The following is a 21,243-nucleotide window of genomic DNA, read 5'->3' as shown; positions in this document are numbered from 1 at the left end:
ATGACACACCATCCCACACCTCGGGGAAGCATTGCACAGTGTTTACGGGATGATGCACTCCAGTACAGCCGAATGATTGATGTCATTTGTTGAGGAGTTGCGTTGGATCAAAGAAGCCACCTGGCTTGGCAGACGGTGTTATTGCTCAGCTGCAGTGGAGGATTTACGGAGTGAGCCCCTTTAGACGCAGCTCGCTCTGAGGCCGGGCTCATAGTGAAGGGGAGCCCCCTTGTGGAGCTAACTGGTACCACATAAATACCATTGTTTTGTTTTACTGTTCACTGTAGGTGTACATGTCTAGAAACAACACCAACATTTAAATGTGGTCAGGGTTATCACTCAGTATTTTTGATATTGCTCCACCCAATATTATAGAAATTATTTAGTGCCATATATCTTGATCAAATGCATGCAGTTTATATATATATCCATAAAATATACCTGGCTCTGACCTGTGCTTTGAAATGGACAACCTTCTTTCTATCATTACCATACCATGAACAGAACAGCAATGTCTCCACATGTGTTGTAGTGAGTGAAACATAGGGGGGGGGGGGAGGTAGGGTCAGAACCCCTTATCTACATGAAGTGACAGTGTTCCGTTGTGCCGACAGGACCCCAGCAAGGAGTGCTTCAGCCTCAAATTCGACCTGAACGTCGACATCGACACAGAGATTGTACCGGCGATGAAAAAGAAAACGCTCAGGTCAGTGGACTCCGATGGACTCATCAGGCACATGTTCCCCTCCCACCGTAAGACTGGTGTCTTTCGGTGTTTTGATGTAATCAATGTGGATTTACCAAGACTGCTCTGTTGTCTCTCCTGTGTGCACCAGAGAGGTCCTGGGTCCGGTGTTTGAGAGGAAGGGCATCGAGCTGGCCCGGGTGGACCTGTTCCTGGACCAGTCCAACACCCCGCTGTCCCTCAACTTTGAGGCGTACCGCTTCGGGGGACACTACCTCAAAGTTAAAGGTGAGATGAGGCATGATGAGGTGGTGTGTATTCAGTTCAACGTACGTTTTTGTCCCATGGACATTTTTGGCTTGGGACTCGTGGTGCAATTGAAATGTAGCCGACAACCTCCCTCATCAACAGCAGCAATACAACATACAATAAAGAATAGATTATAAAACGGGTGGCTTAAATCAAGCGATCTGATTGGTTCCCAACTGTTGTATATTGAGCGTATACACACAGCTATGACGCCCATTCAGTTTACAGAGTTCCGTATCACTCCGCGCCTAACTCGAACTGTTGTTTATTTATATATAAAAGCAATGGCATAGTTCACAGAAGCCTAAAAATATGTTGATTGCTGGAGAGGGTGGAAATGTTTTAAAGCAATAGGCACACGGTGAGTGAACTCGATAGTAGGCTAAATTGCCGGCGAACCAAGCTACCGTCTCTAGCCTAGCCTTCTTTCTGAAGGACGCTACAGTGTGTTGCATAGCAACCGCCGTACACTTTGCAGGCAGCCAGGAGGAACTACTTTTTTGTATTTGTTAAAAAAAATGCTTTTCCGACTTTCTCGCTTTCTCAAAATTGAGGGTGTCTATGACTTTAATTTCGCCATACTTACGTAACCATTTTATAAAAGCAATAGATCACTTCAGTCAGTGAAATGTGCTCATTATACCACAGTTAAGGGGGTCGCCGTCCCTCCGCTGCGTGTCGGGACGGACAACGCCCCTTAAATGTGGTACACATACCACAGCCTGTCGTGATCTATTGCTTAAATATACCACAAATGAAAAACTCAAATAGAAAAGCCCCATTGCTGACCCTTGCATTTGCACAGCCTCCAATGACTTAATATTGCACTTTTAAAAGCATAATTGCATATTATATGTGTGTGTAAGATTTGTAAGAGGGACAATAATTAACAGGGACTGTGATTACATTTTATTTTTTAAGGTTAAAGAATCAAATATATCCAGGGACAATCAAGGACGATCACCGATCCAAGGAGATTGGCGGTTTGCGTGCAGTAGATTAGCGATTAATTCAGATTGATAACCGATCAATCAATTATTGATACAAGACAAGAAGCAGAGTTTGGACAGAGTACTCAGAAACCTCTCCTCCGAGCTTCAAAGGCAACTGAAAAAGTCAGCATCTTATCTTGTGCGGCCAGTGCATTAACCGTTTACAACACGACAAGAACTACTCCGTCCCTGGCCTTTCCTTTAGCTGTTAAGCCTGTCATTTCAAACCATGAATCATCAACGCCAACAATTCTCCGGCCTTTTGGCAAACCTCGCCCACCAGACACCCATTAGACTGACACCTTTGCATGAAACCACAGTCTGCCTCGCCAATACTGTCTGGAATACAGAGCAGGAGGGAGGGGGTGGTGGGGGTGTCTGCTACTGAGTCACATGGGTGGGGGGGGGGTGGTATTGACTGCATTGTATTGAAACATTCCATTCAAGCCTAACTAGGCCATTGTCTGTCGACAGTATATCTGTGTATGAAATACAGTCCAAGTCCCGAGGGCAGTCTAGTGGCTGGGCAGTCCCAATACCTGCTAACCTGACCTAATCGTACCCTTACCAGTTCCCTTGTGATCTATAAATGAATTCACTGAAAATATCTTTGGTTAAAGGTTACCTACAAATTATGAAATGGGTTAAAGATGGGGATTGAGTTAATTGATTTGTTATTTTTCCCCCATTTTGCATGTTCCCTTCCCTTATGTATCTGTATTATGATCATTCAGAGAACCCCAATTATCCAGTGAACTTTAATCTGGTTGTTGATTATTTTAGATTTGAAAATATCATCACCCACACATATACACACACACACACACACACACACACACACACACACACACACACACAATGTACAGGGCTTTTAGTGTCTGGAAACGCCCCAAATCAATGCACTGAATCATCGTCATTATTTCTTAAACGGTTGTAAAGCAGACATGTGCTTGTTGCCGTGCAGCGCGGCCGGGTGACGAGCTGAAGGTGGAGCAGGGCGTGAAGGACCTGCGGTCCCTCAGCCTGCCCAACATGAAGCCCTGCGGCAGCCAGAGCGCCTACATCCTGGCCCCCGCCAGGGAGAAGGCCGAGCACAGCTCCCTCGGGCGCAGCGACAGCATCGACCTCTTGGTACGCTTCACACCCACACGAATGGTTGGGCAGGGTGTGTGTGTGTGTGTGTGTGTGTGTGTGTGTGTGTGTGTGTGTGTGTGTGTGTGTGTGTGTGTGTGTGTGTGTGTGTGTGTGTGTGTGTGTGTGTGTGTGTGTGTGTGTGTGTGTGTGTGTGTGTGTGTGTGTGTGTGTGTGTGTTCCACATGTGTGTCATTGGGTCCAATTCAGACTTGGAACAGACAGATAATTTATCTGGTGATGATGTCATGGCTGCCCCAGTGGCTCTGAACAGGTAGAGGCTTGTAGCTCAGCAGTGCCTGGAAACAAACAAGTCCAGGTTGCCGGGGACCCCAGTGTCAGTCCTAGTGCCGGGAGTTATTCTGATAAAAATCACTCCATTACTGAAAGGCAGGAATGGCATTCTTTCTTTTGGAGGATTTTCTAAAGAGTCCTTTGTCATTTTGTAAGTAATATTTGTCTCTTAACCATGCCCTCAAAGGTATTATAGTATACAATGTTATTATAGCCTAAGTTTTAATTTTCTCCAACGCTCCAATATTGAAACTTAAGTTATGTCTTGTTCGAAATGACTGGTCTTCTGAAACAGTATTGGATTGCTAGTACAATTAGTGTCCACAGGGGGGCACTTAAAGTCTTCTTACACAGGAGCAGGCTTTTGGTGGCCTTTTCTCCAATTGGTGCACGTTCAAAGATGTGCCATAAAAAAAGCAACTAACTGCTCACCGTTTGTTTATGCTCGGTTCATTAGTCATTAAAGTCTTACTAGGTGAACTAGCAAAGACATTTGAGTTTTACGGAACTTGACCTATACTATGGATATATGGTCACGGAATAAATAGTTGAATTACAATTGTTCCTGGGAGGATATTGCTGCTGGTTCCGGCATCCGGGCATCGAACAGCAGTGGCTGTGAACCAGTTTGGGTCTCAGCCCAGACTCCAAGACACAGGAAATGGGAGGACGTGAGATCGCTGACAAGTCTTTTGGGTGTTTCCATGGTAGCAGCCTAGACGCATGCGTGCTTGGTCGAATCGAGTTCCTTTTGGCTGGAAAGGTTTCGATATTTGCCAAGTAACCACAATTTCATCTAGGTAGGGGCACTGGGTTATTTCAATCCAAGACAAAAAGCTGCCAATTGTGCATCTCTTCCCTTTTAGAATGACTCCCTTGGTTGAAGCAGTTACAGTCAAGTTAATGTTGATTACAGGTCGCCTTCTGTTGGGCACAAAGAGGAAAGATAGTGTGGATTATTACATGTCATCAAAGCAAAGGTTCAGTCATGCAGGTGGAGGCAAGGTACAACAGTGCAGGCGGATTGGCCTAATCTACATTCCAACTATGCTGATAACTCTCATAAAACACCGCTTCCCATCTGTCCAAGCATTTTTCAAATACCTGCTATCAAATAACATTTTATAGCAGGTATTTTAATGACCACACCCAAATATCAAGGCAATATTCCATATTTTGTTTCAAGTGTAGTGTGATGGTTATGTCAATGTGTTTTGGGATTAGTTGCAAGATTCCCTTTCCTATGATATTCTTTTTATATTCCATAAATATTTCCATCACCCTCATCAACATATTTATTTGTGTGGAAGGTTATATGATGTGATAATATGATGATCATTATATGAAATGGGTTGTACTTAAGCAAAAGCATATTTATCTATCATGCAGTCTCGGCTCTAAAATGAAACTAATTGCAGAGTTGGTTGGTTTAAACTTTTGTTTTAGGAAGAAATGCAGGTTTCCCCACCCTTGTTGAACCTGGACTTATTTTCCATTGTAGGGTTTTTCCAGCATTTTACTTCCTCCTCTGTTTTCTGATTTCCTGAACGCAAGAGATTGTAGAGCTCTCAACAGTTAAACAAGTTTTACAGCCAGTCACAAAGTTAGACGCGCTGAGGCCATGTGCTTTCCAGTAAGGATCTGAATCGACCTTTGGCGTCTATCACACAATAATATTCATATATCGCTGGCATGGGAATATAACAGCCTAGCAACCGACTTGCATTGCCACTCTGTTATAGGAACCATATCTGCAATCATTCAAGTCTTTGAATCGCGATCTTACGAAGCGGCACGCAGCGGCAGGTGGATAACCAATGGTACCAATGGCTTTATCAGAACAGCTCAATGCAAATTATCCTGAACTCGATTGGTTATTTTTCCATTGGATTAGCATTGATCATCATTGTACCAATTTTCCTAATGTTCTTTAACCATTCCTCCTTAAGTTGGGGAGGCCTGGCAAGCAATATCACAGCTGTAATGTAATGGCCTTATAGCGATCGTATTCTGTCGGATACGATAGCTGTTTGAGCCAGACAATACACAGGACCTCTGAAATGGAAGAGTTAACCAGGCAATACACAGGACCTCTATAATAGAGTTAACCAGACAATACACAGGACCTCTATAATAGAGTTAACCAGACAATACACAGGACCTCTGAGAGGGAAGAGATAACCAGACCATACATAGGACCTCTATGATGGAGTAAACCAGACAATACACAGGACCTCTGAGATGAGACGGAAGGGGGGGTTAGGGTTAGGGTTATGAGGGTTAACCAGAGTACAGATGGAGCCTATGAGATTGTAGGGTTAACCAGAGTATAGACAGAGCCTCTGAGTTGAAAGAGTACCTGGTGTTGGGTTGGGTAAAGTAGTTTTCAGTGTAAATTAACGTAGTGTTGGGGTGGCTACAGAAGATGTGTGAAGCTCTTTTGTTTTAGTTCACCGGGTGGAAAAAGACCCGTCTGGCCCCTCTGGCTCTCAGAATAAACTTTACCCTAAATAGAGTGTGTGTGTGTGTGTTTACACACCCATAGTTCCCCCCCCACAGTCGTAGCTTACTGTAATGTTCTCGCTTGTTCAACCACTTCTCTTTCTGTACTTCTGAACATACAAAGTCCTTCTCATTGCTTTGTGTAAAAGGTGTGAGGCAGAAGTTTAGCACGTAGGAACGGCAATTATTCAATTTATTCAACACTACATACTGCGTCCTCACTGCCCACACAGTGAAGATTGTGTGCGTGTGTGACTATAAAACAGGGCGCCTATCTGGGCACTGTGTTAGACTTCTAAAGTGGGAAGTTGTAAAATGAACATGCCGTTGCTCTGCATGATAATGGTTTAACTGGAGGGTGGGGGGGGCTCATGGCTGCCCCTGGGGGAGTGGGGGGGCCGCATTCTCTGTGTAGGTGATAAGCAAAGTCTCTAATCTCCCTCTTTCTTTAGTTTAACGAATTGACAACTATCGGTTGATGAAACATTTACGTCTTTATCAGAGATTAAGTTAAAAACAACATAATGCCGTTGAAGTAAACGGATCATTGAACTCTCATGGAATAGTTTGATGAGGTTATTAAGTGTTTCATTACTCATTGTGGTCACCTGAATCAAAATGAAGCTATTTTTACATGTAGAATATATGCACCTTTTAGGTGATATCTTCATGGGTGAATGCACTTATTGTAAGTCTCTTTGTGCACAAGTACCTGCTAAATGAGGTATAATGTAGTATAGCCAGACGTGATTAGGCTATGCATTTGCCATGCATACAAAATGACTACTAACATGAATGGTGAACTACAATGAACTACATTAATTCATTAATTAATGGCTTCATCTAAGTATCTAGGTATGTGCATGGACTGTATGTACTCCTGACGCAACTTGCATTCATGAATATCAACGTGAAACCCGCACATTGTGATCAATGTGTATCTGTTACATTTTTTAATGCGAGTGTGGGAGGGGGGGGGAGGGGGGGGGCACTGTTCTTTGAAGGGTGGGAGGAGCCAAGCTGGCTGCTCAGGACTCTGTTAAGGTGTGTGTGTGTGTGTGTTTGAGTGGCATGTCAGGATAGGCAGTCTCCGTCCCAGGCCAACAGTGCACTTCAGTCAACCCAGCAAATGGAGCTCCTTTGATCGTTGGATGTACCAGGGATAATTCCGTCCACCAGAACATCTGAGCGGGTCAGGTCTTGAGGGTTGACTGGTTTAGCTGGTTAGCTTTGAGCTTAGGAACAACATGGTGCGTTTTGGTCGCCTGACGTCCGGCTACAGCTGGGACCTCCTGCCCCTGGACTCTGCCATCCCAGAGTCCTCGGCGCCGCCGCAATGTCAGGTGAGACGGGCCAGACTGTCTGTCTGTTTGTGTCGTCTGTCCCGTCCTGGGGCATGTTAGAGGCCGACATGCTTCGGGTCGACTCTCTCCCTTGTGATTGGTAAAGGCACAGTTCTCCTTATAAGATATGTGATTAATGTGTGAATGTTTCCTTTTATGAGCTGCCTATTTGACGGCGCTGGCCCGTCAGTGATGGGCGACTCTCCGGAATCGGTTCCTTGGGGTTGGAACATGTATATCGGTCTTACCTTTCGAGTTTTGGTGCTTTTTGCAAAACTGCGTCACTTCTATGTTGGAGTCTGTGGCAGTCCTGTATAGTACACGTTTGACAGCTAGTGCTGCCCTCCCCGCCCCCGTGCTAGAAAGCATAACCAGTCATCATAGTTTAATTAATAATGATAACATTTTAATTTTAATGCATTGATGTGACTTGTGCTTCTTGCCTCTGTCTGACTGACTGACTGCATCTATATATGTGTGTGTGTGTGCGTGTATGTGTGTTACTGTGTTTGCATGCGAGAGCTACTCTAATGCTAACAGTGTATGGGGATTGGTGTGCCTCTTCTGGACGTGTCTGAGCTCCAAGATCTTCCAATGCTCTAAAAGTGATTTTAAAACATTGTTTTGAGCATTGGGAGCATTGTTTCTATATCTCCCATATCGTGCTCTCTGCTTCGGGGTTCATGTGGTTAAGCGTGTGTTTCTGCGCCACAGTTTTATTATTATCCCTTTAACTCTGGATTATTGGGAGAATGTCATTTGTCCTGGGTGGCCTTCAGTAAGGGTCCACTGTGACGACCATCTGCACGGTTCCCCTTCCCTGCTGCTGAAGCCCCAACGTGACGGTTTGTGTCACAGCCTTTACCCGTCGTTAATCAGCCGGCCTGATTAAGGGCTCCTTATCCGGCGGCCGGCGTAAACAAAGGCAGGAGCGGGGATGGTGCGGAGGGTGGGGGGGGGGGGGGGGGCGGGGGGGGAATACCTTAACTGTGGAGCCATTTTATTTATTTTCAATACGTTCTCTTTCTGGCTGCGGGGGGAAGGGTACCTTAAAACAATGTTCCCCCACCACTTCCTCCGCCAAGGTTAACGCCACAAACGATAAGATAAAGCTCCAAAGCTTGATATCATTAACCTGCCCCCCCGCCCCGCCCCCCCCCCCCACCACCACCTCCAGGTCCACAACAGCGCTTTCGGTTCCCAGAGCTGTCAACTCTGTGACATGGCGGGGGTCCCGCCAACACTTGCCCGGGCGGAGGTGTTTACATAAGCAGGGACTTGAGGAAACCCGGTAAATGGCTACTGCGTGTTCTGTTGACTCTATAGGATCATTTACGGCTCGACACTAGCAGCTACCATGATCAGGGTGTGCGGGAAACCAGCAGCGCTTCTGTACAGAACGCGTGCTAAAGGAAAGCCACAAATGTATTTTACAGCATTACAGCATTACATTTCTGGTCAGGACACACGTACACCTGCTTTTGAGGATGTGTTTTGTTGCAGTCATAAATGGGAGATACACTTTTTAAGCTGAAACAGGGATTTCCATGAAGGGATTCATGAGGCAATCCACCCGCTTCCAAGAAGCGGTGAAGGTTACTGTATCACCTGTTGACAGTCACAACAAGGCCTTCCTCCTGGGGTTTCTTGGCCTCAGAAGAGCAAGGATGCCTCGGGAAATTCTGAAACTGTTGAGGTTTCCTCCCATGTCTCTTGGTTTTGGTTTTGTTTACTGTAGAAGACTCCATCATTCCGCCTTCCCCTATTGCCACCGCAGCTAGTTGGTGTCTGTTCTGTAATTGCAATGAGCAGGGGGGGGGGGGCAGTGCTTTGGTAAGAAATCATAAGCTGGACGACGGACAAGAGAATAGGAAATGGCAAGGGGATCTCCACAGCACCAGGATGTGTGTGCCCCCCCCCCCCCCCCTCCAACCAAGCTGTCGCTCAACAACTCCGCCTCCTTTTATGTAAATCAGCCGCGCTTTTTCTTTTTTCTTCCCCCTCTCTCCCTCCCTACTACTAAGTGTGACCCCACCTCCGTTTTCCTGTCCCGACACAATGAGGCCCGGCTCCTCCAGGTTGCTATGACATCGAGCCAGTGTCGGTGTGCAATGCAGGCTGTTTGAACTGGGAGGACGTAATCCATGGCCATCGTGTCCCCCAAAAAAAGAGAGAGAAAACCCAGGATCAAGAGTATCGACAGAAACCCAGCCGGGGACGCCAGTCGGTGGGACAGTAGGAGAGCTCGGTGTTAGGAGACCCTTTTGAATGGAAGTCTAGCCTCTGGCTGTTTGTGGTTACGACTCTCCTCCACGGGTTGGGTGTTGGTGTCCACACCGTGACCCCAGCAGTGGTGAGGCCGGTGCGGGACGATTCTGAGCGGAGCCGGCAGCTGGCTGCCTCACGGGCTGCGCTCTCTGGGTCCGCGTGAAGGATTAGGATGGTGTTTGTTGCTTTGGAGATGCGTCTAGCTTCATTGGTGAGTAGCATGATGGCTGATCTATTCTTGTGTGATCTAATTAAGTTAGGGAATGAACAAGGGTGCCTTTCCTTTTCATTGTATCATTTTTGTGCAAAGTTTCTATCTATCTTTTTATCCAACTTTATTCATCTTTGTTGTCTTCTCAATGACTAACAAAACATATTATTTTTATTTGAAATGCAATTTTTATTTTTTTTTTTCTTAGATTTAGCTTAGACTGCTATAGGCCATAAAGCAATACTTGGCAATAAAAACTGTATTTATCCTAAAGGGGCAAGTCCTGGAAGCAGGTCAGGTAAACGCATGATGGAAAACCAGTGGCCACGGGCTCTACAGTACAGGGCAGTGAGAATACATGAGCGTGGCTGTGTAATTGGCCAACAGTAATTCCTCTACTTCCCTGTCCAGTGTTGAGTTCTCAGCCGCACCGGCTCCGCTGGGAAGCCAAGCAGAGTCTGCGTGTTTCCTCACACCTGTGACCTCAGTCGAGTTTCCACAGAAAACCCCCCGATAATATTAGATAATTTCTGCGGACCAACACATCTAAATATGGAACTCCGAATACTCTGGAAATGAAAACTTAGGGGATGCCTCTTTCCCCTGAGTTTTCATCATGTCCGCTCCTTTTTAAAACAAAATAGTTGTTGTTGTAATTGAAAGCATCACACTGAATGGTAACTTTGAGCTACTTCAGCAAATATCAAAGTAGCAGCACATCACGTACAACTCACGTACAACTGCCTTCTTCAAACCAAACAAAAGGTCAACTCTGGGCGGTTGCATGGGACGCTCGTGTTCACAATAACATCTTACACAGATTGCATCGGGGAGGGCACTTTGAATCTTAATTAGCCCGTCGACTTCTGTGGGGTAGATCGGCCTGGGTCTCCTGAGCAGAACATTCTTCAGCACTGACACGCACCACGTCGGCAAACCACAACAACTGCTTCCTCAGATACCGCCACACCAACCGCTTGTTTGCTTTGCCACCGCTCCTAAAGTAAGAGTGTGTGTGTAGGGGAGGGTGTGATGCCGTACTGACAGGGTAACAATGGAGGCGACCGCACAATGCGCAGACCCCTGGCCCTCCTTAGGGCCAACCCTGCGTCTGTGTATATATGTCTGTCTGTCTCTGCCTCTGTCGCTCAGTCTGTCTCTCTCTCGCTCTCTCGCTCTCTCTCTCTTGCTCTCTGGGGAGTTTCTTGTTGTGATGTAACGGGTGTTCCCTAAGATAGGAAGCGGGCATTCCTTCTTTCCTTCCTGCAGTGGAAAGACCGTCCGTCCAGAGCCTTTAACGGTCCTGCTGATGTCATCTCCTCGTAGAATCCCCCCCCCCCCCCCCCCACTCGTCCCATGTCGGTTTCCTGTTGATCCCGTCTGTGCACACTTCCCTCATCGTCTCTGTGGAAGGCGGTTGACGTCATCGCGCGGAGCCCTTCGCTCGCATCACCACCTCGCTGTCCTCTTTCGCTTTCCTTTCTCCGTCTCTTTGTTTGTGAGGGGACACGCGTTAACCCCCCCCCCCCCGTGCCGTCCATGCAGGGTCATCAGGCCCGACGGAGGAAGAACATGACCGAGTTCCTGGGAGACTCCAACATCCCGTCTCCGGACTCCCTGAGCCAGATGGGCACGCCGATGCCCGGCATGGGGGCGGGGCCTGACAACTGGAAGAACCGCGCCGCCAGCCGCTTCAGCGGCTTCTTCAGCTCGGCCGCCGGGGCCGGCGCCTTCGGCAAGGTACGGACCGAGAAGAACGCCGCTCGGAAAGGGTTAGGGGGTCCGATTCCCATGCCCCATGCATGGTATTGTTGAATGAAGGTGTCCGCCTAAGGGCGTGTGTATGTAATGGCAGGGAATTTATACTGTTTTGAAGCATTAGGAACATTGTACATGGTGGTGGTGGTGGTGGTGTACAAATATTATCCAGTATTTGTAGTATACAAACCAACCAAATGGCCATTAGAGGCAGGCAGCGGTTGAAGTGTGTGTGTGGGGGGAGGCTTCCCCTGCACACTCTTAACCACAAACTCCACATTGATGTTCATTTGATTGTGTCCCTGTAGCCTGTTGTAATCTGTCAGTTAATGCATTAAAAAAACTAGCATTTGAATAAAAAAACACTAAATAACAACACACACACACACAAACATGACATACAAAGGGCCGGTGACACAGGAAGACGCACACACGCCCACACACACTCCTATTGTCTTTGCAATGCCTGAGGTCACATCCTGCACAGTAGCAGATGTGTGACACTGAGCGTATCTGTCAGTCACCTGTCAGGGAGCAGTTCATCTCCCCTCACCCTGCCCGGCACCTCTAACCCCTTCACCCCCCCTCCCCGCCACAACGGCCCTGCTCCAATCACACCATCGCCTTTTAAAGAAAGACAAACTCGTCTTTAAACACTTGGCCCAAGATGACATCATAGTTTCGGTTTAATCCCGGGCGATGATCCAGATCTGTCATGGTCCTCAGGCATCACCCCTGACAACCTGAGCACCCCCGCCCCCACCCCCCCTTCTCCCTCTGCCCTCCATTGTTCTGAGGTCTCAACCCACAGAGCTCATTTTCATAACTACATAAGAGCGGGCCGACAGCAGGGCACAGAGAGGTTGAGTGTATTCAGGGCCTGGCGCCCGCGAGCAGAGGGGATATGCTAACGCGCGTGTCCTCACCTACAGTTTGAAAGGGAACAATGCCGTGCCTCCCACTGTAAGAATAGGGAGTCTTCTTCTGGCTGTCATGCTGTCGAGTTTCTAATTGGCTCTAATTCAGCTGAACGGCGCCCCCCACCCCCCCTCCCCTCCCCCGCTTCTGTGGAGTTGAACGTTGGCCATGTAGCGTAATAATCAACTAATTTCCCTCTGATCGCTTTTTTCTTTTTTCCCTTGTTTCTCACATTTTCTCTCTCAATTTATTCATTGAAAACATGTTCTATCTCTTCATCCCTTTACTTATGTATCCTTCTTTTTCTCCTTTCTCCTTTCTCTTCCCTCCTTCTTTCTTTATTTCTCTCCTTCTCTCCTTTGTCCTCTCCTTCTTTCCCTCTCACTCACTTTCTTCCTCTCCCTTTCCTTTTCGTCCTTCTCTTCCCCTCTCCTCACCCCTCTCCTCACCCCTCTCCCCCCCCTCCCCCCACGTTAGGAGCTGGACCGCGGGGAGCAGCTCCAGAACAAGCTCCACTCCTACATGCTGTTCGGCCTGCCCAAGGTGCCGCGGCAGCTCGCCTTCCACCAGGACGCCTGGGGGGAGGACGAGGATGAGGAGACCAACCTGGCCCTGGAGGACAGCTGGCAGACCCTGCTGGACAGCCCTGAGGTAGATCAGACAGACAGACAGACAGACAGACAGACAGACAGACAAACACACACACACACAGAGACACACACACAGACACACATGAATGCGCATGCACACCACATGCTCACATGTTGCTGTGCGATTGGAGTCTGGATCTCATTAAGTACATGAAGGAGTCCTGTCTCTCATGCTGTAAGTCCCCTCTGAAGGGAAGCAGTAGCTCAGGAGTGTGGATGTCATCAAAATACGAGATTCGACTTTCTCTTAAATGAAACCTTGACTCCCGGTTGACCTGCCTGGTCTTTTGATTGTTTATGACGTCCCGTATGACCCAAGAGTCCCAGCGCTGAGGCTGATAGACCGTTTATGGCAACTGTTATAGATTTACTTTGTCTGTGATGCGTCTTGTCTGCTCTGGAACAAAGACTCTGTGTGTGTGTGTGTGTGTGTGTGTGTGTGTGTGTGTGTGTGTGTGTGTGTGTGTGTGTGTGTGTGTGTGTGTGTGTGTGTGTGCGTGTGCTAGCTAGCTAGCTCATGTCAGTGGCAGAATTTATGCCAATTCTCTGGTGTGTGTGTTGCTGTACTATGGCATTGAGGATCATGTGTTTCCTGCAAGCTGTCCCTCTGATTAGTGTGATCCTGAGTGGCCATTGTCCTGCTATTGAGTCTGTTTATCAGCTTGTGCTAATATTGGTCCACAACGTGTTCACAACCCCTGGCTGTAAACCACACAGTATGTTATATAGAGCCTGCTTTGATAAGGCACATGCATCACTGTCTGGTTTTATGATGCGATGCACATGTGTAACTTATTGTCGTGTGTGTGTGTGTGTGTGTGTGTGTGTGTGTGTGTGTGTGTGTGTGTGTGTGTGTGTGTGTGTGTGTGTGTGTGTGTGTGTGTGTGTGTGTGTGTGTGTGTGTGTGTGTGTGTGTGTGTGTGTGTGTGTGTCTGCAGGTGCTGACCAGGCGTCAGTTCCACCAGCAGGAGGCGATCTGGGAGCTGCTCCAGACTGAGGCCACGTACATCAAGAAGCTCAGAGTCATCACCGATGTAAGTCAGGGGTTGGCCGCAGGACCGTGTCTGCACGCGCTCGAGAGAGAGAGAGAGAGAGAGAGAGAACCGTAGAAGGCCAGGCCGAGGTGCAGGTTGCATGTCGATGCGTGATTCTCCGCCCATGAGTCACGCCGCACTACCTCGCTGACTGACTCACCTGGCCGTGAGCCCCCCCTCCCCCCATCCCCACACTAGCAGTCAAGGTTTCAAATGGAAAGGTTCGATTTTTCCAACGTTCGGGAACTTTCGATGACCTGGGATTCCTGGCAGGATTGCGTCTGTGCCGGTCGGGAAGAATGAGATCATTACCACGTTAGCTGTAGCCCTACTGAACTGTCCTGAACCTACTGAACTCTCCAGACCCTACTGAGCGGCCCAGACATTACTGAACCGTCCAGATCCTAATAAACTCCTGTTGGATCTGGTCTTTGTACATGGTGATCTTTGTTTTTGTGCTGCACTCTTATTCATATTGATTTTCTCTCTCTCTCTCTCTCTCTCTCTCTCTCTCTCTCTCTCTCTCTCTGTCTCTGTCTACCTCTCTCTCTACCTCTATGTCTCTCTCCCGCCCGGGCAGCTGTTCCTGAGCGGCCTCCTCAACCTGCAGGAGAGCGGCCTGCTGACGGAGGTGGACCCCACCAAGATGTTCAGCAACATCCAGGACCTGGTGCGTCTGCACACGGCCCTGTGGAGCCAGGTGATGCTGCCCGCCCTGGAGCAGGCGCGGCAGGCCCGGGCCCTGCTGGACCCCGCCGCCCTCCACCATGGCTTCACCACGGTGAGTGGAGCCTGGGCCCTGACATGACCGCCGTCCAGCGTTTCTGTACACGGAGGCGTTGGTTGTTCATCCTCACAGAGATGGAGGATGGAGAAGACTTGTTTAACACACATTTACTGACAAACCCTACAATGCTGTCCTGCAAATCTGTTGAATATTGGATGTGATTTAAATTATGTAGCATAATTTGTTATGCCAAATGAATTAAACATCACAGTCTTGCGCCGTTGTATTTCTGGCGACTCAACGGCGTCATCTGATGAACTCAGTCATCATCATCTCATCATCTCTCTTCTGGCATGTTGAAATCATCAGAGACAACCGTATTATTATCAGTAGAGAACCCTAACCCTCACAACAGTATCATTATCAGTAGGGAAGCCTAACAACGGTATTTATCGCCTGGTGTTTCTTTTGTCCAGTTTGGCTCCAGGTTCCAGCCCTACATCCGGTACTGCATGGAGGAGGAGGCCAGCATGGAGTACATGCGCACGCTGCACCGAGACAACGAGCTCTTCAGGACCTACGTCACGGTCAGTCCCTCACACTCACTCTCTCTCGGTCTCTCTCTGTCTCTCTGTGTCTGTCTGTCTGTCTGGGGTTTTTGACTGCAGTTTGTGTTCACTCTGGCTCAGTATCCATCTTGACTGTGTGTGTCTGTCCTCTCTCCAGTGGGCCGAGACCCACAAGCAGTGTAACCGGCTGAAGCTGGCGGACATGCTGGCCAAGCCTCACCAGAGGCTGACCAAGTACCCCCTGCTGCTGAAGAGCGTCCTGAAGAAGACGGACGACTCGGCCGCCCGCGACCTGGTCAGCAGCATGGTGAGCTGCACACCCCACGGCCCCTGCTGGGGGTTTACTCCCATGTCACTGGTTAAACAGAATAATACTGGATCGGGGCATGACTAGTGGGTAGGGTGTGTGACGCCCTGCTGGGAATCAGAGCTTACCTTGCGTGGGCATCCGAGAGCGACATGCCCTGTGTCTGAGATGAAGTCGTTTTGAACAGAGGATTTTGTTGAGTGTAACTTGAGCCCAAATGAACGGTTGCGTTTCCTCTTGAAGGTGGTCTCGGTGGAGTGCTTCATCAACAGCGTGGACTCCCAGATGCGCCAGCGGCAGGACAAGCAGAAGCTGGCCACCATGTCGGCCCGCATCGAGTCCTACGAGGCCGTGGAGGGCAGCAGCGAGGAGGTGGAGAAGGTCAGAATGTGTTCTATGATCCACTTTCATCGCCCTCTCCTCTCAAGTGCATTAAGTCTGAAACGATTTGTTTTCAGTTTTTATCTCTCTTTGCGTGTTTAAATGTGAACATTGTATTGAACCTCTGGAAATTCCTCCCGCCGTAGATCCTGAAAGACTTCAACCACTTTGACCTGATGGCGCCCATGAGGGGTATAACGCCAGACGAGACGCGCCAGCTCCACCTAGAGGGCGCGCTGAGAATGAAGGAGGGGAAAGACAGCCGGGTAGGAATAACAAATGTCCTCCTTAACAGCTCTCTTTGTAGAGCTGCATTTACAGAGCTGTGTTTTTATAGAGCAGCGTTAAGAGAGCCGGTTTGAATTCGGGGGGGTTCTAAGGTGGTGGCTTTGTCCCGTTCTGCAGATGGAGGTGTACTGCTTCCTGTTCACCGACCTGCTGCTCATCACCAAGAGCGTGAAGCGGGTGGAGAAGGTGAAGGTCATCCGTCAGCCGCTCCTCGTGCACAACATAGTCTGCAAAGAGCTCAAAGACCCCGGTGAGGCCCTCTGCTGCATCACACTCACACACACACACACACACACACACACACACACACACACACACACACACACACACACACACACACACACACACACACACACACACACACACACACACACACACAGAAATGGCCCAACACAAAAGAGCTTATTAGATCCCGTCAGATCATTGTACTTAAACTATAGTTTTGTGAAAGTCTTGTATTTGCTGACATTTCTTTACTTTGTTCAGTAATCCTTCATCGTCCATACTTTTATCTTATTGTCTTGCATCTTTTACTCCTATTGGTTTAGTATTGGTTTGTATTTATTTCAGTCTTTCATTGATATATAACCAAATGTGTAGGAAGCCAAATGTCAGGTAGAGAACTCAACATGGACTTGGTTCATTGTTTGTTCTTGCGGCTGTAAAACTACTCGCACTTTGTAAACCTGCTCCCCACCTTTTACACATATTCCCTTTTGACTTGGCAATCAGAAAAGAAAGCCACTTTGGACCCACAGGGAACTGAGTCTACATGCAGGGTACTATATATAGATCCAATGGTGTCATTTCCTCCTCCTGTCAACAGCATTGACTCATGTTTCTCCTGTCAACAGCATTGACTCATGTTTCCTTAATTTTCTCCTGCAGGTTCGTTCATCCTCATCTACCTCAATGAGTTCAAGAGCGCCGTGGCTGCCTACACGTTCCAAGCCAACAGTGCCACCCAGGGGCGAAGCTGGGTGGATGCCATCTGCAATGTCCAGGTAAAAGGAAATATCTTCATTTGGCGTCTATGTATCCATTATCTGATGTTAGTCTATTTGTTAATACAGTAATACACTTATTATTTTATTATGTTATTGTTTTATTGTGTTGTTGTTGTAGTAGTAAACATAAATAAAATACTTAATAATAATAATAATAATGGACTCATGGACAGAGTTCTCACATCAGATCATCCGAGTTTTGCATTTTAAATATTCTTTCTGAATTTTGAGGATCACTATGATGATAGTGATCTTTATAAGTTAGAATACATAATGCTGCTATGATGCCCCTCTGGGTCCATGACGCTACTCTGAGAGTTACCACGGGAGTGTGGTTCACTGCATGTGTGTGTGTGTGTGTGTGTACTGATGTGTCCTGGTCCGGTTGACTCTCTGTAGAACCAGCTCCAGAAGCTCCGCACTGCAGAGCTGCTGCGGCTGCAGAGCTGCCCCCCGGTGGGTCCGGGGGCGGAGGAGGAGGAAGATGCCAGCAGCAACTCCCCCACCAGCTCCCCCTCGCTCAGACACACGGAACAGCTGAGCACCAGGTAACACGCACGCACGCACGCACGCACGCACGCACGCACGCACGCACGCACGCACACACGCGCGCAGCCATGACCTATTTATATAATTGAATTGCGTCTCTGTAGGTTGCTATTTGTTTTGGGATTATATTGGGAACAATTTCAGTGTCTGGGTCCAATACATTTTCTCCTAAAAATATTAATTGTACATATTTAAGCTGTGACGTCTTTGAACCTTTACTGATTGACCCACATGAATGTGCGTAAAGCCCTAGTCTATTGAACTCACAGACCCTCGTCCTCTTTCAGCCAATCGGACGGCTCGACGGAAACCCTGTCGGTGATGGACATCGACGAGCTGGTCGGGCCCCCTGCCCCCACCGCGGCCCTGGGCGGCCCCAGCAGTCCTCTGCCGGCCCCCGAGCCCGCGAGCCACCACCGGTTCCACGGCAGCCTCCCCCAAGACCTCCACCGGGACCAGGGCCTGGGGGCCGACGGGGCGGCGCCCGACCCCCAGTGCCGCTCCCACTCCATGGACAGCGCCTACGGTACCCTCTCCCCGGAGTCCCTCCTGAAGGAGCTGGGGGCCCGGACACGGGCCCCCAGCGAGGGCGAGGACACAGAGGAGGACGAGGGAGGGGAACGGCGGGACGTCCCGGAAGGAGAGCATCGGGGACTGCAGGAGGAGGAAGGGGAGCAGTTTAAAACGGAGGTAGAGGAGGAGCCGCAGCACGAGGAAGAGGAGGAGGAGGAAGAGGAGGAGGAGGAGGAGGATTCGACTTCGCTGGGCTCCCAGCTCTCCGTGGTCCAGGCCTCTAAACCGCGGCGTCGGCCTCACGTCCTGCCCCGCCTCCGCTGCCTGCAGCGCCCGGCCGCGCTCACCGTCTCCCGCTCGGAGGACAACCTCCTGCAGCGCTTCCATGGCGGCGGCGGCGGCGGTGGCGAGGTGGAGCCCGCCAAATCCCGCTGCGCCCTCAGCAGCCAATCGGAACGCAGCAAGTCGGCCAGCGACGGTCCATCGCCGTTGATGGTGCACAGCCAGAGCCTGACGGAGCTGGGCCACCACAACGGCATCGAGCTCCTGCTCCGGGCCGAGCCGGTGCCGTCAGAAGACGCGTGTCCACCCGCCGAGAAGCTGGGCGCCACCCTGAGGCGAGCGGAGGCCCGGAGGGGGGCGGCGGCGGTGCAGGCGGGCCGGCCGGACGAGCGCTCGGGAGACGCGGCGGCGACGACGCAGGCCCCCGCCTCGCCGGAGGGTAGGCGGGGGCCGCCGGTGGCGGTCGACGGTGCGGGAGAGGCCTCGGCGAAAAACAGGAAGTCGTCAGGCCCGCAGCACAAGAAGCTGACGGTGGCGCAGCTGTACCGGATACGCACCACCCTGGTCCTGAACTCCACCCTCACTGCGTCGTGAGTTGCATTTCCTGCATTTCCTTCTGCTCCGTTCCTTTGCAAATCACTGTTATTAATGGTTGTGTGTTACTTGGAACTGACCTAACTCGTGTCTTTTTCATTTTCCTAGGGAGGTATAACCACTGTGGCGGATCAGCCTCCCGCGGGCCATGAATAAGGAACAAACACTTGTTTTTTGAGTCTTATGTGGCTGGACTGAAATTCCTATTGACACAAATGCACTCTCTCTCGCTGCCCTCTCCCTTCCAGTGTGACCGTGGATAATCTGCGGGGACTCTCCTTACCGTTTACTTTGCATTGGGACAATAACAAATCCCCTCTTTTTCTTTCTCCAGTTGCATTGGTTTCCTATTGTTTCTATATTGGCACAGAGGGGGAGAGGAGAGTGAGACATTTAACTGCTTTGCACTTTGTTTGATAAGTAGCATTTAAGGGGCTGGATCCTTGATGTTGAACTGGGACCGGGGGTTGCATACAAGACATGAAGGTGCTGCAGGCCCCACCGTGCGAGTTGGACAGGGGACGCATGAGTGAGTGAGTGAGAGAGGGAGAGAGAGAGAGCCTTGAGACGAAGAAGCCATGGTCTCTCTGCCTCATCCGGCTCCAAACCAGAGCCTGGGCAGGGGTACGTGGAGCACGGGCTGGACGGACAGCCAAAGCTCCCAGTCCACATACCTTTCACACAAGTCACAGGGAAAGGGCCACGCAGCTCCGACAGTACCAAAGTACCGAATGGCACCACCAATCGTTTTAGTATTTATACTGCTCCTCGGTCACTTTGAGAAAAGAGAGAATAAATTAATATTGCACAATTATCTTTGTTAGGTAGAAGAATCACTAAGGGGTGAAATTATATTTACAGTGACACGATGAATTTCAATCAAATTGTTTGCCGTTTTGTGTCTGTGTGTGTGTGTGTGCGCGTGTGCGTGCGAGAGAGTGCATGAGCGTGTGTGTGCAAGTGTGTGCACACGCATGAGCGTGTGTGTGCGTGCATGGATGCATGGATGTGCGTTTGTGTCAGCGAGTGAAAGACACAGTCCATTATTCCTGACTGAACCAAATGTATTTTGCATCTGTGAATTATTTGCTAGCATGCCCAAAAAGATTTGGAGGCAGACTTGGTAGCCAGTAGAAGCCAACGCAAGAGAACAACGGTCACAGCCCACCAGATATCTGTCCATGTCATGTGGGTCCAGTTATCGGGTTGAGTTACTGGAGTTTGACGATGAACTGATGCCGAGTTGGTTTTGTATTAAGCACAGGGATGAAAATGAACCATAGGCTTAATGGTTGTTTCTACTATATTGCCCTGGAAGAAGAGGGGATCAGTGTTCTGCAGACATTAGTCCACCCCCATGAATTAACATTCTCACACACTGATGTTTGGCTTCTACAACCTGTTTCCAAAGGTTTCCCCAACCAAATAGGTTAACTTTGTTTACTTTTAGTTTGTCTTTGAAATATTGTAATATTTATTATGCCTGCGCTATCTATATATCTATTCCTATGTCTTTATATAGATGTAGATCTATATCTATATAGATATAGTTATATATAGTTTTCCATAAGGATTTTTGTTTTTGTCTGTGTAGTCTTAATAATTGTTGTCTCGTCTTTCTCGTCAGGCGTTCATGTACTGCTATGAACCAAAATGATGTGTGGCCCCTTTCAGGAATGTCTCTTTAAGTGTCTTACAAAATAAAACAAAAAATGCTAAAAATATGTATGTGGTAATCCTTGTTTGAATGTTTTTAATCCGTTGTAATGGAGCGGGTTTCAGGGAGCTTGTGGTTTGGGTTCCCACAGGTCATTTTCATACAGCCAAAACAAATGTCAAAAGAACACGCTTGTCGGCAGAGCGTGGATTAATGCGTTATGAATACTGGGTTGGTGTGGACGCAATTGAACTGTTGTGTGGAGAAGGAAGTC

The 21,243-nt window shown here is 48.8% G+C and overlaps 1 protein-coding gene across 2 annotated transcripts in view; it reads left to right on the top strand.

Annotated features, from left to right (window-relative positions):
• The window catches only part of plekhg5b (pleckstrin homology domain containing, family G (with RhoGef domain) member 5b), a gene marked incomplete at both ends in the record, with an annotated part of 47,868 nt that extends 26,851 nt beyond the window's left edge, over nucleotides 1-21,017 (top strand). The window contains 16 exons of one of the 2 annotated variants that reach the window (XM_084480042.1): nucleotides 615-706; nucleotides 837-973; nucleotides 2,951-3,117; nucleotides 11,281-11,475; nucleotides 12,889-13,062; nucleotides 14,000-14,095; nucleotides 14,676-14,876; nucleotides 15,299-15,409; nucleotides 15,549-15,698; nucleotides 15,942-16,079; nucleotides 16,226-16,345; nucleotides 16,485-16,617; nucleotides 17,256-17,371; nucleotides 17,774-17,922; nucleotides 18,211-19,308; nucleotides 19,421-21,017. In XM_084480042.1, the coding sequence (XP_084336168.1) occupies nucleotides 615-706; nucleotides 837-973; nucleotides 2,951-3,117; nucleotides 11,281-11,475; nucleotides 12,889-13,062; nucleotides 14,000-14,095; nucleotides 14,676-14,876; nucleotides 15,299-15,409; nucleotides 15,549-15,698; nucleotides 15,942-16,079; nucleotides 16,226-16,345; nucleotides 16,485-16,617; nucleotides 17,256-17,371; nucleotides 17,774-17,922; nucleotides 18,211-19,308; nucleotides 19,421-19,430 (3,087 nt within the window). Of the gene's footprint in view, nucleotides 1-614; nucleotides 707-836; nucleotides 974-2,950; nucleotides 3,118-11,280; nucleotides 11,476-12,888; nucleotides 13,063-13,999; nucleotides 14,096-14,675; nucleotides 14,877-15,298; nucleotides 15,410-15,548; nucleotides 15,699-15,941; nucleotides 16,080-16,225; nucleotides 16,346-16,484; nucleotides 16,618-17,255; nucleotides 17,372-17,773; nucleotides 17,923-18,210; nucleotides 19,313-19,420 lie in introns of those variants that run through there. The other variant, XM_084480041.1, reaches the window with a different exon arrangement.
• Nucleotides 21,018-21,243: the final 226 nt, after the last annotated feature.

The sequence above is a fragment of the Micromesistius poutassou genome (genome assembly GCF_964030765.1).
Source record: "Micromesistius poutassou genome assembly, chromosome: 15".
Lineage (NCBI taxonomy): Eukaryota > Metazoa > Chordata > Actinopteri > Gadiformes > Gadidae > Micromesistius > Micromesistius poutassou.
Note: the sequence above shows the minus strand (reverse complement) of the source record. Positions and strands in the feature narration are given on the sequence as shown.